General features: G+C 35.3%; 1 protein-coding gene across 2 annotated transcripts in view; it reads right to left on the bottom strand.

Moving 5' to 3' along the window:
* The window catches only part of SPON1 (spondin 1), a 223804-nt gene that overhangs the window by 132454 nt on the left and 75287 nt on the right, over positions 1-16063 (bottom strand). For both annotated transcript variants that reach the window (XM_035328572.1, XM_035328571.1), the window contains exon 3: positions 15001-15134. In XM_035328572.1, coding sequence (XP_035184463.1) covers positions 15001-15107 — 107 coding nt within the window. In that variant the 5' untranslated portion in view covers positions 15108-15134. The remainder of the gene's footprint in view (positions 1-15000; positions 15135-16063) is intronic.

Here is a 16063-nt window from a genome sequence, read left to right on the forward strand (position 1 = left end):
CAAAAACCACGTATTGCCCCTGATACGATCCAAATAGATGTCTCCTCCACAGTATGCTCAGCCAGGATCATTGACAGGAAGCACAGAGCATCCGATACTTCTGTTGCTCTATAGACATTAATATTAACAAACCAGAGATTAACCTCAGAAATTTGCAGTAACCTGATCTCTTTAAAGAGTGCTATAATCAATATGGGAGCAGAAGGTCAATGCCCAGCCATTTACAACACCAACTATGAACAGGACTGAAGGAAGATTTTGAAGGATTTCAGTACAAAATTACAGCACAAATCGCCTTTGGCTCACTGATGGAAGTTCAAAGTATATTGATGGCGATGCTGCTGAGGGCATACATGCCTTGAACCTGAATGGGACAACATGAAACACCTACTCTGAGCAGGTCAGCCCAGCAGACAAAATTAATCCCTAAAGTTTAAAGGCAACAAAAGGCTGGCTGTGATTTTACCTGCTTCAGATTATTGTGTGAAGGGAATATGACACCAGATGTTTGACTAGGTTAGGAGAAGCTAAGAGGATGGGTGACAGAGGTAATTTTGCAGAAGGATTGATGCAGAAAAGATTTATAACCAGGGGAATTGTCATAGGGATCAGTTCTCAATTAGGCATCTAAAGGCTCAAAGGAATAAGACTCCGGAGCAGGATAAGGTGAAAAAGTTGACTTAGCAGTTAAAGCAGCAGAAGACCTGTGACATTATGAAGTGACAGCAGTTACCAGAGCACAGCAGAAACAAACAGATCAAGTAAGTAAATGGAGAAAGAATTGCTAAACACATTACATCAAAATCAGGAAACTACTCTTAGAGTTAAGGAAGCAGCAACGTTGTAAGGTACAGAAACAGGTGTTAGGAAATGGATCAAAAATCGTCTGAGATACACAGAGGAAGGACAAGACCAAAGTCTAGTCATACCTTTTTACTACAGCAGTGGATTGTCAGACTGTGGATGTGACTACAAATAGATTATACACATTAGATCCCCAAAGCAGGCTGGGGTAATGAATACTCATTCTTTTGAAATGACTAATTCTTTCTCAAAATGGTTTGAAGCCTTTTCTGTAAAACAATATACAGCAGCGGGGAGAGAGGGAAAAAAAAAAAAAACAACAACAAAAACAAACAAACAAACAAACAAAAAAAGCAGTTTCAAGAAGCCTTTTGCTTCTGTGGGACTCCTGAAACAGCTCTGACCCAGATAAAGGTCATCATTTCACGGAGGAAGTGATTACAACAACTATGCTTAAAGCATCGGGGATTAAACAAAAGCTACTCAGTCTGTATCACTCTCAATCATCAGAACAAGTAAGAGCACATGAACAGAACTATTAAAGCATCATTGTGAACAGTAGTAAGCAGTAATGGAAACGATTATGATGATAAATTACCCTTAATATTAGAAGCTATAAGAAACAGGCACAGACTAAGAACTGGAATCCAATCCTACCAAGTTTTATTGGAACAAAAGTGCAGTTAATTAGATACTTAACTTCATCAGAAACTCCTAGACAGGAAGATACTTCAACATGGACAGTCAAGATACACCAAGAGTGATCAGAGATACAAGAGCAACGGATCAAGCACATGATAGACAAGCAGGGGTGCTCCTTCAGTTATATGCATGGGAAATAAACAAACTGAAAATGTTTTTGAGATTGCCACCTAAGCAGTGCAATTTAAACATTTTCAATAGCAGATTAGATTTCAAAAATGAAGTATAAAGGAAAACAAACCTGATCTTTGAGACAAACCATAAGGTGTACCTATCTGACTTCATAAATATATGTGTATAGTTAGCAGTTGTTTACACCCACCTAGAAAAAAGAGACAGAAAACCACACACATTGAAAACTGAAAACAAAATTATTAGATACACTGATGCTGAGGTGTTTTGAAAACCTAGATGTGTGCTGCAATCTCATGCTGATGATTGTGAGATGACCTTCTACTGAGAACTGACCTTCTATTAAAATCAATTACCAACTTCAATTTCACTTAATCAGATGAAAATCACAGCCTTAATTTCTTTTGAGTAGCCTCTGGAATGCTAGAAAATTATAAGGACATCACTTAAAACTGTGTTATTACCAAGCAAAGGTGTTTTTTTTCCTGGTAATGTCGATGAAGAAAACACATATCTGAGTATATCTGAAATTTGCCTCCTCTTCATGAGTTTCGCTTTATTTTATTTACTGGCTTGAAAGTTTTTAGTACTTTCTCAGTAGAACTATGGGTGGCAGAAATATAGACTACTACTATAAAACTGGCAAGAATGAAGAGCTATTTGTGTTTCTTCACTACATTGAAGACAGTGCTTTGTCTATGATTTATTCAGACAAACTAGATAAATGCCTGTTAGTATTTGTTATCTAAAGTAACTCTGATGAAAAAGAGAATTTCTTTATGAACTGTCATAAAATGGTGGTACCTCATATACATGGAAACATCTCTGCAGTGTAGAACATTCTTTTATTTTGTAGATGAGTTCTTTCTCTCATCATATATTTATTTCAGCAAACAATCGGAAGGCAATTGCAGCACAGGAGAGCACATCTTTTTTTCCATGTACAGAATAAGTGTATATTGCAGCTTCAGAGATAAAGCTATGGGAAGAAACATTACGATAGGTGATCTGTAGAACTTAAGTTGTTGGAAGATATTCAAGTTATCACCAGGCTATGTACACTGTGCAGTAAGAGTCAAATTAACCTCCTAATGAAGATAGCTGATTACTTCTGTAGATACAAGCCCCTCTGTCTGCAAGTCTACCCTTTCAGCAGCAAAAGAAAAAAATAAGAATTCAAGTTTGCTTTCTGGTATATTGCAAGACCTTAAACTACGTTCTGAAAAAGCAGTGAACTGACTGGGCAACAAATCCATTTCTGCAGGAAAGCACTGCAGAAAGCATTCAGACTGCTACTGCTGGGAAAGCAAAGATACTTAATGAATATCCAACTGAGTAGAAAAGACAGAAAAAAGTGGCTACCTAATTACTGAAAGGGAAAGAAAAGAATGGTTGACCCAACGATTTGTTGAATTTTATATTTCAGTCCTTTCACGCATCCCTTCCAAAGATCGTCAGAGATAAATAGAACGACAAGAATCAATTCAGCAGTCTGTTTACACAAAGAACAATTCCTTTTCTAGGTGATTTTTTCCTTTTATCATTTCAAAAGAATAACAACAATACATGCAGCTGCTCCTCTAAAGAAACAAATCAGAACTGATTTTGTGGTTCTTCGTAAGAAAAAAGAATCAAGATAAATACCACGTTCAGGTTCTGGGACCTTGATTTATAAAATACATCGCTCTTAGAGAGTCTTCAGTTAATACATGTAAATCTACACGAGGAGTTAAATACTGTTAAACACAAGTAACGATGGCATAATCTAACATTTGGTTAATTCAGCCATTTGCCTTTCATACTAAAATATAGCTGTGCTGAAACTGTAAGATGCACTATGTAGAACTACTTTAGATTTCTGTGGGCATGCAGATAGTGCACCGAATACTGAACTCAGCAAGCTAGAAAAATTCTGCTAACAATATGTCACACCCAATATGCTTCTTAAATTTAACAAGTTTACCTTCACACCCTCCTGAGTCCTGAAATACGCAAACAGATATTGCAGAAGGAGCAAATGACCAGTAAGATATGACATTTTTTATGACTAACTTACTTCAGACTTTGTAACATCTAAGAATTGCCAAAGGTTTGTAGGATCAAGACCCCATAGTGTTAATTTTAACTCTCTTTCCTGGGTCTACAAACACTTAAAACAATGAAGGATCTTGCCAAGATATTCCACCTGCATGTTATACTGAAGCCTCTTCCTCACTGGGCACCCACTGGATAAAATCACTGGTTAATAAAATTAAAAATGAACCACATTAATGTTACTTAGCTTTTTCATGATCTTGTTTCCTCAGTACTGGATCCAATTTGCCCTTTACTTCTGTTGATGTGAGATGAGGATACCATTACTCTACAGTGAACAACATTATGACTGCATGAGATTGAGACCACTGGTACTCTGGTTTTAATATAAAAAAATCTTTTCCTCTGTAAATTGTATAAGTAATATGACATTTGATCCATATATATATATAATTTTTAAATGGTATTCCATTTATTTTCTAAAGTGTACTACATTAAAACAATACCTTCAGTTCCTGACATAATAGACAAATAATTACTTGAACATGAATTATCATGCATTGAGAAAGCTTAATTGCAGTTCATGTGGTAATAAAAAAAATAGATTAAAAACATTCAGTCAAAAAATGTGGAAACGATTCTGATGTCATCAATAGTGACTGTTTTATGTTTTGAAAGGAAATCAAATTATGACTACCGTGATTATTTCTATTCCTTCTTCTGTTTCCCCTCAAAATTGACAGTGTCATTGAAGTCAAATTAAACATCTGTTTGTAAAATAAAACAGAGTACTACTGACAGCTGCTGCAGAATGGCAAATGTTCTACAGCTGTCGGGCTCCTAAATTAACAATGATTTTCATTTACAAACAGCAAACAACAAGAAAATAATAGTGTGTGGGTTTTTTTTGTTGTTTTTTTTCTCCTCCCCCTACTTGAAATTTATGAAAACACAGACTGTACCAGGGACCTACCAAGAAAGAAATCAGAATGTAATGTTTTTACCTCTGCATTTACTGAAAGTAAAATTCAGACAAAAACAAATTGTAATGTAAGATACTTTGGAGAACTTCCCTCCATAAATGTCATAATCCTTTTGCATTTCCTCTCCAGGATATGCAACTAGATGTAACAACTCTTACAGGATTTATCCTTTTCCAACACAACTTTTGTCAATCCAATAATACTACTGAATAAAAACATTTTATTGATTCTTCATATCTTTTCTAGATTTATATATATATATATGTATGCATCAAACAGGCAAATTTTTCAAAATTTTAGTAAAAATACTTGCATATTAATTAAATCAGATTCAGATGGCATGAATTTTTACACCACCACGCTGAAGTATTTAAAACAAATGAATTTGTCTTCTCATGTTTAGAACTCAGCTGGAACTCACTGAAGGGTTTCAAGTTCAGTGAGGTTATGCAAATATCAATGTTTTCATTAATAACTTGAATGATGGAGTAGAGAACAAGCTACTGACTGCAGACAATATCAAGCTGCAGTTGATTAAAATGCAAAGTGGTTCATAAATCTGAGGAATTCTGAAATACAGTAATTAAATAATGTTAAATATAAAGTCCTAGTTTTAGATAAGAATAATTACTTGCACAAAGACAGAAAGGAAAAAGCCAATGAGACAGATGTATTTGATATCAGGATGAAGGAGTTCTATCGGATGAGAAGCTGAATACAAGTAAATGTTATGCTGTTTCCAAAAGTACCCCCGTGAAAGCACTTTCTCTAAGACTGAGCAGAGCCACATGAGGTATCTGTAGGACTAAAATGTTCAGGTTTATGTAGCACTGCTTCAGGATACGAACCATTTGGAGAAAGTTCAGACAAGACTAATGAGAAGAATCAGGTATCTAGAAGGGGAAAAAAATGAAGGAGCTGAGGTTGAACAGTCTTTAAAAGTCTGAAGTGAGGATATGGGTTGAAGAGCAGGGTTGATGAGGTCAAATTACAGCACCTAAGATTAAGGGCCAACAGAGGAATCATTTTAGTAAAAAAATAGCAATAACAAAAAAGTATTGGTATCAGTTACTTATGGGGACTGTCAGGACTCCATCACTAGAAGTTTAGAAGAACAGAGGTGGCCAGGGACAATGCAAGCAAAGCTCATCCTGGAGTCAGACAGTAAAAGACAGGTATTTCACCAAATAAGTCCCTTCCATCATAATTTGTTATGGCTTCTCTATTCCTCTTGAAGCTTTGGATCAGACAGTAGAATTACTAGAAACCACTAAACCTGATTTACTACTACTTCATATGCTTTTTTCCAAGTCCGCAATTTAAACACAATTTAGGAAGCAGTAAGTATCAGAATAAGTTGTCAGAATAGTGTTGAGGATCTAGAAGGAACATGGAAGTCAAGTATCTGTAACTGTTAAGAAATAAAAAAACAGAAGTTTTAAATTTCCCCTATAACTTTGCTAAGTACCAAACAGGAATCCAATTGACTTCTGATCAATTCCACATTTGAGTTAGTCAATTGTTAACATTAATGGTTAATCTTAATTACAGTACTTCACCAGAAAGCATGGAGAAAACACAGTGAAGATCAAAATGAGAACTGATGGCAGTGTCTCTATCATACGAAGTGCTGTACTTTTCTAATGCCTGCATTCACACACCACTGCATATCGAAGGCCGACATTGTTTTTGGTCATTGCTGTTTTTTTTTTTGTTTGTTTGTTTTTTGTTTTTTTGTGTGTGTGTGGTTTTTTTTTGTTTTAGTTATTGTTGGGGGATAGAGTAGCTCCTGTTTAAGAAAAAATACAAGTATTTGTGCAATATAATAACCATTTAGACTGATCAATTGCATGAGATGCTCACATTTATCACAAAATGTGCCATAACACTGATTTTTTTTTAGTGGGAAATCTTCATATGCACTTTCAACGTATAATGTGAAACTGTTGCAAAGGGGATTAGCGGTTTTGCTACTGAAAGATGGATTTGTTCCTTGAAGACAGAGAAGTAACAGAAAAAGTGGGATTTTCTTTTCATTAAATAAACACTTTATATTGACTAGTCTGAATTCAACATTATAATTCATAATAAAACCGTAACCATTTTAGTCACCTCTAACAACACTAAAGACTGAGAGATACTAGGAAAAAAAGCAGGCCAGACACCACTTGCCTAATGCCAGCTCCAAGTCTGGCTTGGTTCTATTGCAAGCATCTCCATCAGCTGAAGATATTTGTATCTTCCCTCAAACCCGGGACATCTCCAAAGCAACATCCACAGACCCGGCTGCAGGATATCCATCTGCTTATGCAGCCCAGTCATAAGTTACCTTTAAATAACCTTTAATCCTTTCCTCTTCACAATGGAAAGATTATACACTTTCCCCATCAGCTGGATATACACCCAGCTGCCACCCACTTGAATCATTAACATCGTGGATATAGGAAGAAACGGTCACCATCTTACAAACTTCACAGAAAAATCAGGGCATAAACTCGATTTGCAGGTATGCCCCACACTATGAAGACGGTTGCACAAATGCATACAAATTCACACACAGGGCCATTTCATAAATGATTGCTACCTATTTAAGACAGCTGCTAGAAAGTATTCTCTTCTGATCCTTTATGAACAATTATTTAATCTGAAATGCATTTAATTATAAATTTAAATTAAAGTTATAAATAAAGTACAACAGAAAAATAATGTAAATAAAATTGAAGTGTACATTTATTTCTCATTGAAATAGAAAATGTTGATTTCAGACTAGTCAATATAAAGAGCTCGTTTCATGCAAAAAAAAAAACTTTTTTTTTTTTTCCCACTGTTTTTCTATTTCTTTGCTCTCTTCAAGGAACAATCCCATCCTTCAGTAGCAAAATCACTAAGCCCCTTTGCAACACTATGTCTTTTGCAAACAAAACAACATAAATGACTAGCTGGATTTTATGGCATTAGTCTATTAATTGCACTGTAAAAAAAATTATTTGTAAGAGCATAAAATTACATGAAAGTCCATTTTCAACAGATAATTTCCAAATTCATGTGCTCCGTTGTGAAACTGAAGAAACGATATTAAATCTGTGAGAAAGCAAGTGCTTAAGTTTTTGTTGTAAATGTAGATGTGTTTAGTTAGTAGATCCAGAGGCACCTAGATATATTGTATATATATCTATAGATATATATTATTGTATGTATTAAAATGGAGGTATGTATTTTTAATAATACAATATTAGACCTCCTCTAAATATAGAAGCTGTATAGAAGTACAGAAGGTTATTCTTCCTTCCTAGCACAAGTAAATTCTCTGTGGGTATTTTGCCTAAAAAATGAAAGACGGGTCAGTAATAAGTTGGAGTAATATTGCAAATTTTAAAGTTTTGTCCTATTTGTTTTGTGAAAAATATATACATATATATCTGAAAGAAGAAAACATATAAATTCTTTTCACGTAATTAGAACAGTAAAATACTAGTATTTATTTATTTATTTATTTTTTGTCTTGCGGTGTTTTATAGAGTCCCTGGTCTCTAGGTTGCTTCTGAGAAAACTGAGGCACTGAAAAACAAGCTGAGCTGTACATAATAACACAATGTGAACGACAGGAATGGACCAAACCTTCTCGCTTCCCATCTCTGTCCCTAGTCATTTAAAGCTGTGTACATTCCTATTATATCAACTCCTAAAAGTGAAGAATGGAGAAAAATAAAAGCAGCTCAAGATTTTCTATACATCAAAGGTTGTATTTGTTTTTAGGACATCCTGAGATATCTTAGACTGCTATCTTAATTGTGTAGACATGCATAGAGTGCCTAAATAAAAGATTTTATTTAGGCTACACACAAATATGAAGCTATGCTTCTATTTTCTGTATCAAAAAATGAAGTACAGAAGCTACTGCAGATGCAATGTGCTAATTAACTGCAAGAAACAGGGTTATTGTTTTTCAAACTATTCGTACATGAATTCTGATCATTTCTCTGCATGCAGAAGACTCAACAATTCCATTGGGAAAATCAGTATAACTGCTTATAATATGAGAAAAAAACTTTCTGAAAATATTTTTAATTGCACTCAAGTGCTCCAGTATTTGTGTATACATATATAAACAAACAAACAAAATAGCAGAATACCTTCTGCTTTTGTTTGTTATTTTACAGTATTCTAATTAACAAGTCAAGCAAAATAGTTGACATTTAAGTATCTGGACAATCATACAGGAAGATTGAAGAGAAAATAAAAAGACTGCATTACCACTCAATATCTAATCCAAATGAGCTGAAGGTACTTTTTGGGTTTCCACACCTTGCACATTTAGAGACATTTGATAGTGAAGTAACTCCTCATAGGTGTTCAACTATGTACCAGTAGCTCATGTGCTTCAAATTTATCAGTGTGACTTTTCAATAAGCAGGAATACATGAATCTGTTTTTCAGGAAATACAATCCACAATTATGCAAGAATCACAGGTAGTAGGTAAAAATCAAATTTCATGTTTTATAACAGATAGAATGTATTTAAAGAATATATCTCATATAAAAGCAGTTAAAGAAACACTCTGTTATGCATATGGAAAAAGATTTGATCAATACTTTATTTAGGTAAGTATCCTGACAAATCAAAGGCCTAAGCAATTGCTCGGATTTGGCTAAGGACTGCAGACCAAAGAAAAGAGCGAGTACAGAGAGGAGCAAAGAGTCTGCTTATACTGCTTAACCACCTTAGTCTAGTAACCAGAATTTAAAACCTTGCCCCACTTCTTCCCCTGCTGTCTCATAGATACTGTTAAGGAATTTGGGACAAGTCTGAAAAATAACACAAAAAAATTTCAGCCATAACTGTGTATCATGTGTCATTCATTTTTCTTTGTTGTGTTTTTATTTTTAAGCTCAACTCTGTAATCATCTGTCAGATTTGCAGTAATTTTGGAAGAAGCACTCTAGCTCCCATCCATTTAATAGAGGAGTCTGACTGATGCAGACCCACTCTACTGCTCAATTGCCAATGGCAATTGAAACTTTGTTCTGTTAGAAGCAAGTATGTTCAACTTCCTGTTGTGACAGGGGATCATACTATCAATTCTCTTACTCAGAGAGAGTAATTCTGAAATGCATTTCATTCTGACCATTTCCGTCTGGCATTTCTGATAAACACTTTTCTTAAAACACTGTTATTGAGTTGGTCATATATTATTAATTCACGTACCACAAAGCTCCTCTCATGCTTTATGGGTTTTGTTATCCAGATGTGTCATGCTCTATTTCCCACCCAAGAGCCCCCTGGTTGGATCTCATCCTGAGTTTTGAGTACAGAGAAGAGAGGGCTGCATACCAAGACAGTTTCAGTAAATATACATAGTTATAAACTCATGGGGTTTTGTGACATTGGGATCCTTTGCATTTGGTTCTTCTTTTGGTCTTTTCAGCATCATATCTCAGCGTAGTGCTTACTCAGAGTGAGACGTCAAGCAACATAGAGGAACATTATGCTTGAAATCACAAGAAAACAAGAAGTGCATATCCAAAAAAGCGCTAGCTGGATTTCATTCACCCTGAGAGCTTTGAAGGCTCAAGAGCAATAGGACTGCCAGAATCCATATGGAGGCCAGAAATTGAATATTATATCCAAGGAGTAAGGCCATATGCTGGTACTAAAGTATCACACCCTAACCCAAAAAAAAAAAAAAAAGAAAGAAAAAAAGATAGCTTTGCCTGAATAGCACAACTACCTCAAAGTTTTTGCCACTTATATACATTGACATACTAAATCTATCAGTTTTTATTTGGGAGAACGCAATTCTTTAAAATTCTTCTATTCTCTGTTGACCACATGCAACCAAAAAAGAGTGCAATTAAAAACATAAAGAGAATTATGTATGCAGAAAAAAAATAATTAAAAAAAACACTTTTTCTCAAAAATTATAAAACATTCCCCTGAACACGGCTCAGAAACCACTTCCAGAAACAAACAGCAGAGAGATTATGACAAATGCAGTGGATTTTTGCAAGAGGCAGTGTTAACAAACAATATTTACAAATAACAGATTTTGATTTGTTGGCTGTTTAAGCCTCGTATGTATAGCAGAAATAAGTAACTTGTAAGCAAGAACTTCTGCTAAATTTACTATATAAATCACATCCATTGCCCAAGAAGTCGATTATTGCATGAACCAATCACGAGTGTTGTTTCTTCTCTAAATAGTAAATGCATATTACTTATCTGCATGTGGCCAACATGTACTACATTAACAACTAATCTCAGACTCAGTGAAAAATATCAAATACTAACAGAGGAAAAGATAATTACCATCTAGCAGTGCTCAACTCTTCATGGGATCTTCACCAACTGACAGATTTAATCAATTTGGATATTAACAAGATTCTCCATACCATGAAATTTTAATATGAAACAAGCTAAGACTACTTACAATTTTTTTTTCACTCTTGTTTTCTGTCACAGAATTCTACAAGTACTTGCAGAAAACTATTTCATTCTGTATTTTTCATCAGTTACATGGGCTAGACCTTTACCTACCTCTTCAGGGATGTGAGAGCACCACAGTGAGAGACATTTTTTCTTGAGGAATTCAACTAACCAGTTGTGTTTGGAAATCTGGAGCTAAAAGTGGTCTAAAAGAGGGGATTCTAAATCACAGCCAAGCAAATTTTAATAAACATTTATTTCATTTTTTTTGTCAATGATGTATATCACTAATTGAAATCCAGGTTTAAGACCTTCCTTGATAAAATGGATATATTTCCACTAGCTGTTTTTGCTAGAGAATCAAGCACAGCTGATGCCTGAAAATAATTCATCTTCTCTTAGTTTGAAATGTGTGAAAATCTTGCTCTAAAAAACTACAGCATTAAGCTATAATACAACAATAAGTTATAACCAGACAGAAATCTGGGGAATGAAAACCTCTGCATATTAGTTCTTAACTATAAAACCAAATAATGCAAATGTGTGATTTTTGCTAAGAGACTGAAATAAGTAGGACAATTTTTTTTTTTTTTTTTTGGGGGGGGGGGGAGGGGGGAGGTGTTTTAAGTAAAAGTATTTAGACTCACTTACACAAAATATATTAAATATAGAAGTAAACTGGCCAAGTGAGGGTTCAAACCCCTGAAAATCATTCTGCTTCCATGCAATGATATAAATACTACCAGGCTCTGCCACTGCCCAATTGTCTTTATAATGATTAGTTTTTATAAAAATTACACATAGCATAAATAATTTTGAACATTTCTCAATTTTTTAACAGTAGATTTTCAAAGGTTTTATAGAGGTAATGCATTCCAAGGAACCCCAAAAATAAGCGATTAAGCTTTAAAACAGCGATTTTTATCAGTAGGATAAGGAAATGATGTGGTCCTTCCATATTACTGCATGGTACCTTAGTTTCCCATCAATCACAAGGAACAAGGGAAAGTAAGTAGGGGTAGAAAGATGAAATGTTGCCCTGTGAACAAGAAAACAAGTACACTGCACGCAGCATGACAGCTCAGGGTATTCCATACAGATGTCTTCAACCACAGCAGCAAGAAAGATGTAGCTTCTAAAGCTAGCACAGATGTTAGGGCAACCAAATGAATTCTTATTGCTAAGTAATATCCTAGTGTATTCTGTTTGTGTTTCAGTAATAACTTTGTTCCACATAGCAATACTTTCTATTCAAGTACCTAATGCCGCGAGATAAGGTTGTCTTCTCAACTGGACAGCTGATGGTGCATTCCAGTCCCAATATGTAATCCTAAAAATCATGGTGCTTAAAATCATCTTGCAGTATCCAAGGCCATCCCCAGAGTGATATGCTGTTTCTATATTTCATCCATCTAGAGATATAATTTTAAGAGCTGGTATGCGGGAGCCTGTGTACCTTTATGTATTTGGATTTAGCTGCATAGCGCCCCTAGCATTTAGGAGGCAAGGGAAAAGACTGCTTAAAGCTTGAGGGTCTCTCCCTATCCATGTGTGAGATCTAATCAAAGTCCCACGTCTAATTCTGTCCTGTGTCGTCAGTGAGACTCAAGCATAGGCTTAAATGCTTGGACAAAGAGAGGCTCAGAGTACAAGGACTGAAACAGATACGTATTGATAATAAAAACTATTTGCACTCCATCACACACAGAAAAGAAAAATACAGAGGGCTTTTTCTTCCTCTAAAGTTCAAGGCTTCAGAATTTTCCCATGATGGCTTTGGATGTAACTATTTGTAATATAACTGTTTTTAGACTGTTGTTTTTAAAGCTCACACAAATGTCAGAATAATTGTGAAAACTGCATCCAATGTTTCTATGCTACTCTGTGGAAGATGACCATAAAGCAGGTTTATAAAGAACGTTGACTGTAAACTATAATTCAGATGCAGTCAAAGTTTTACATTCAAAAGAAAAAATGCAAATGTTGTTAATGCTCAAAACACATTGCAATGGATGGTGTATGGTGCCATATTATTACACTAATTTCTGACATTAGCAACTCATAATAATCATGATGGTTTCATTCATTCCTTGAACTGCTCTCAGGTCTAGTTACTTTCCCTCTGATGTCAACAAACCAGCCATTGGGAGCAGATCTCTATTTTTCACATATTTCTACTGAAAAGTACCTAACAATTGCCTTTCACTTTCAGCAGTACGTATACATCTACGATATCTGCATGCACTGTAAAAAGGTGCTTGCAACCCTAAAAATTTGTCCTTTCTCTGTGAACTTCAATTTATAAGATGTTCCTTTAGTTCCTGTATTTGTTGTTGTTGTTCTTGTTTGTTGGGGGGCGGGGGAGGAGGTTGATAATGACAATCCTGTTTAGGGCAGTAATTAAAAAATCCACCAATTTGAGTTGTTACATATCATGACTGGATGACTGGATTAAAGTTTAAATCACATCTGTCCAAAAGCAGGCATGAAGAATCATCGCCCTATTACACTACAGTAAAAGTGCCATGAGTATTTGTTATGCAACTAAGTGGGAGGCTGTTCTGAGTGGAAAAACAAATAGCCTTACTGAGAAATAGCTCAACAACTCTGAGAGAATTATCTGGATTGCTAAAGGAATTCATTTGAAAGCTTTCACATATAAACCTTAACATACAACCTGCCTGGCCATGCAGCAAGCAGCACACTTCACAGTTTAGCTACCGTCTGATATGCACTTGTTTGTCCTAAGCTTAAAGAAGTCCACAGCTGAATTCTTGGGTTTTGTCACTAAGCATTAAAACAGGTGTTCTTAGAATTATTTTACTGATCCCAAGTGGCAAAAGATAGATGTGCACTGCCAAAGGTTTGAGACTCTTTCACAGCCAGCTGAGACCAAATCACCCTCACATTCATTGTGCCGCTGAGCAGAAGCAGCACTGGGTGAGAGGGCAGCAGGCAAGGACCAGCTTGCTGGCTTGTTGAGCAATCAGTTGCAGTTTTAACAACACATTTTCCTAAAATGGCCTGAACTAACTGCAGCACAATCGTTGTGATAGCATCCCCTTAAAAGCCTAGAGCTGTTTTGTGTCGCTGAAGATATTCCCAATACTGATAAGACTGAAATTCTTTGGTTTACTGCAGGGCACATCTTAGCAATTGCAAAGGCTTATCCCAGACAGAAGTTCAAAGCAAGAAGAGAAATCCCAATTGTCTACACGTATTTGACCAAACTATCCTATTAAATATGACAAGCAAAATCTAAAGAGATGAGATAATGTTTCTCTGTCAGTTTTCTCCAGTACTCTTAGTAGTAATAAGTGACTTAAGATTTCTACAGACAAAAGAGTGGCCCTACAGCACAGTGCACCTACATAATATTGCCTTTGTCTATTGCTTGAAAAGCCCGAGTACACGTGCAGCAAACTATAGAGATAATAGGAAAACAACAGTAAAAGATCACCAGCTCTAAATAATGAAAGTACTCACCTATAAACAAATCTGTTTTTACTGATAAAGATCCGTTTAGAAACTCCTGACTACACAACTATTGTTCATCTCAACCTAGACCATGATTTTTTTTATATGCATCTCAGTGAGAAAGATGCAATTTTGATCTTAAAGGTTCAGAATCTTTAGGTTTTCAGGTGCAATAAATAGACATAAAATTTTCAGTAGACTGAGAGCCTACCAAGTTCCGTGAGGGTTACCAACTCAATGGTAACTGAAAGCATGGAGTAATTTTTGAACACTTAGGCTCTAAGTCATTAACATTTAACTGTGGAAGTAGAACTGTCTTCATTCAAATGTGCTAAAGCGAGAAGAAAGCATCTAAGAACTCAGTTTGTAATCTAATAAATCTTAGATTTACTATTAAGTGAATTTGACTTTAATGGTAAGTTTAATGTGCATAAAAATACTTACTTTAGAATTACACAGCCTGTGCCAGTAGGAGGAGCCGTCCAAAACACTTGAATGCGCGTCCTCCTTCTAGGTGTGCTCTCAGTAACTGCAACAGGACAATTACTCATGAATTGTGTTTCTTCTTCATCTATGATCTAAGGAAAATAAAGAGAGGAATGTAAAAGGCTAAGGATATACATAGACAATGTCTCTGAAATGCATTTTGTCAGTTCATGTTTTCTTTCAGTGGGATTACTTATAATACTCTCTGCTTAGCACAGCACTCCTTGGGAAATTGATTTTAAAACATGCAGATAATTCACTAGAATAGAAAAAAATGAACATAGAAGAATATTTCAGTTCTAAGTTTACATAAGATTGTCCTTTCTATGCAGGGCTGCAAATGACCTTGTTTGTGATCCTAATTACAGGAGTTTCAGGTAAATATTAATGAAAAAAATTAATGAACTGAAAACCTTAAAGGATGCAACATTTCCTTTTTTTTTCTTTTTTTAATTATAGAAACTGGTTAGGACACATGGAACAAGCTAGAAAAGAGGTTTTTTACTTTTTCTTTCAAAACAGGTAACGTGAATCACATTGATCTATAATTCAGAGTCTGTTATTTAGTCCAATATGCACACATTTTTACTTTTGTGAGTGAATGCTATTGAACAGAAAGGTTTACGTGACATAAGTTAACACAAAACCAGAGAGGCTGACTTGGAACTGGTGTTGTTCCAAGGATCTTACTTAAAGGTGTCTGCGACAAAAACGCTTTCTCACTACATATGTACTTCATGGATTGTACTTTAAGCCTTCTGTTCATCAGATCTCAAAGAAAATTCACCAGAACTTGCCAAGTTTTATTTGGAAACAGCCAAGGCTGTGATACTGCAAAATTTCTCTTCAAAATTATTCAGTAGTCCACTGTCATTGATGAAGAGAAATTTCACACTACATTGGGTCGAGTTTCAGGCAACAAATTATAAATCATATTGTTTTGAGAAAGAACAAAACTCATCCCTGAAGGCGCTTTTTCAGAATTCTGGTTTTAATAACACACACTTTTGCCAAATTACAT

This window comes from Oxyura jamaicensis, chromosome 5 (assembly GCF_011077185.1).
Source record: "Oxyura jamaicensis isolate SHBP4307 breed ruddy duck chromosome 5, BPBGC_Ojam_1.0, whole genome shotgun sequence".
NCBI classification, from domain to species: domain Eukaryota; kingdom Metazoa; phylum Chordata; class Aves; order Anseriformes; family Anatidae; genus Oxyura; species Oxyura jamaicensis.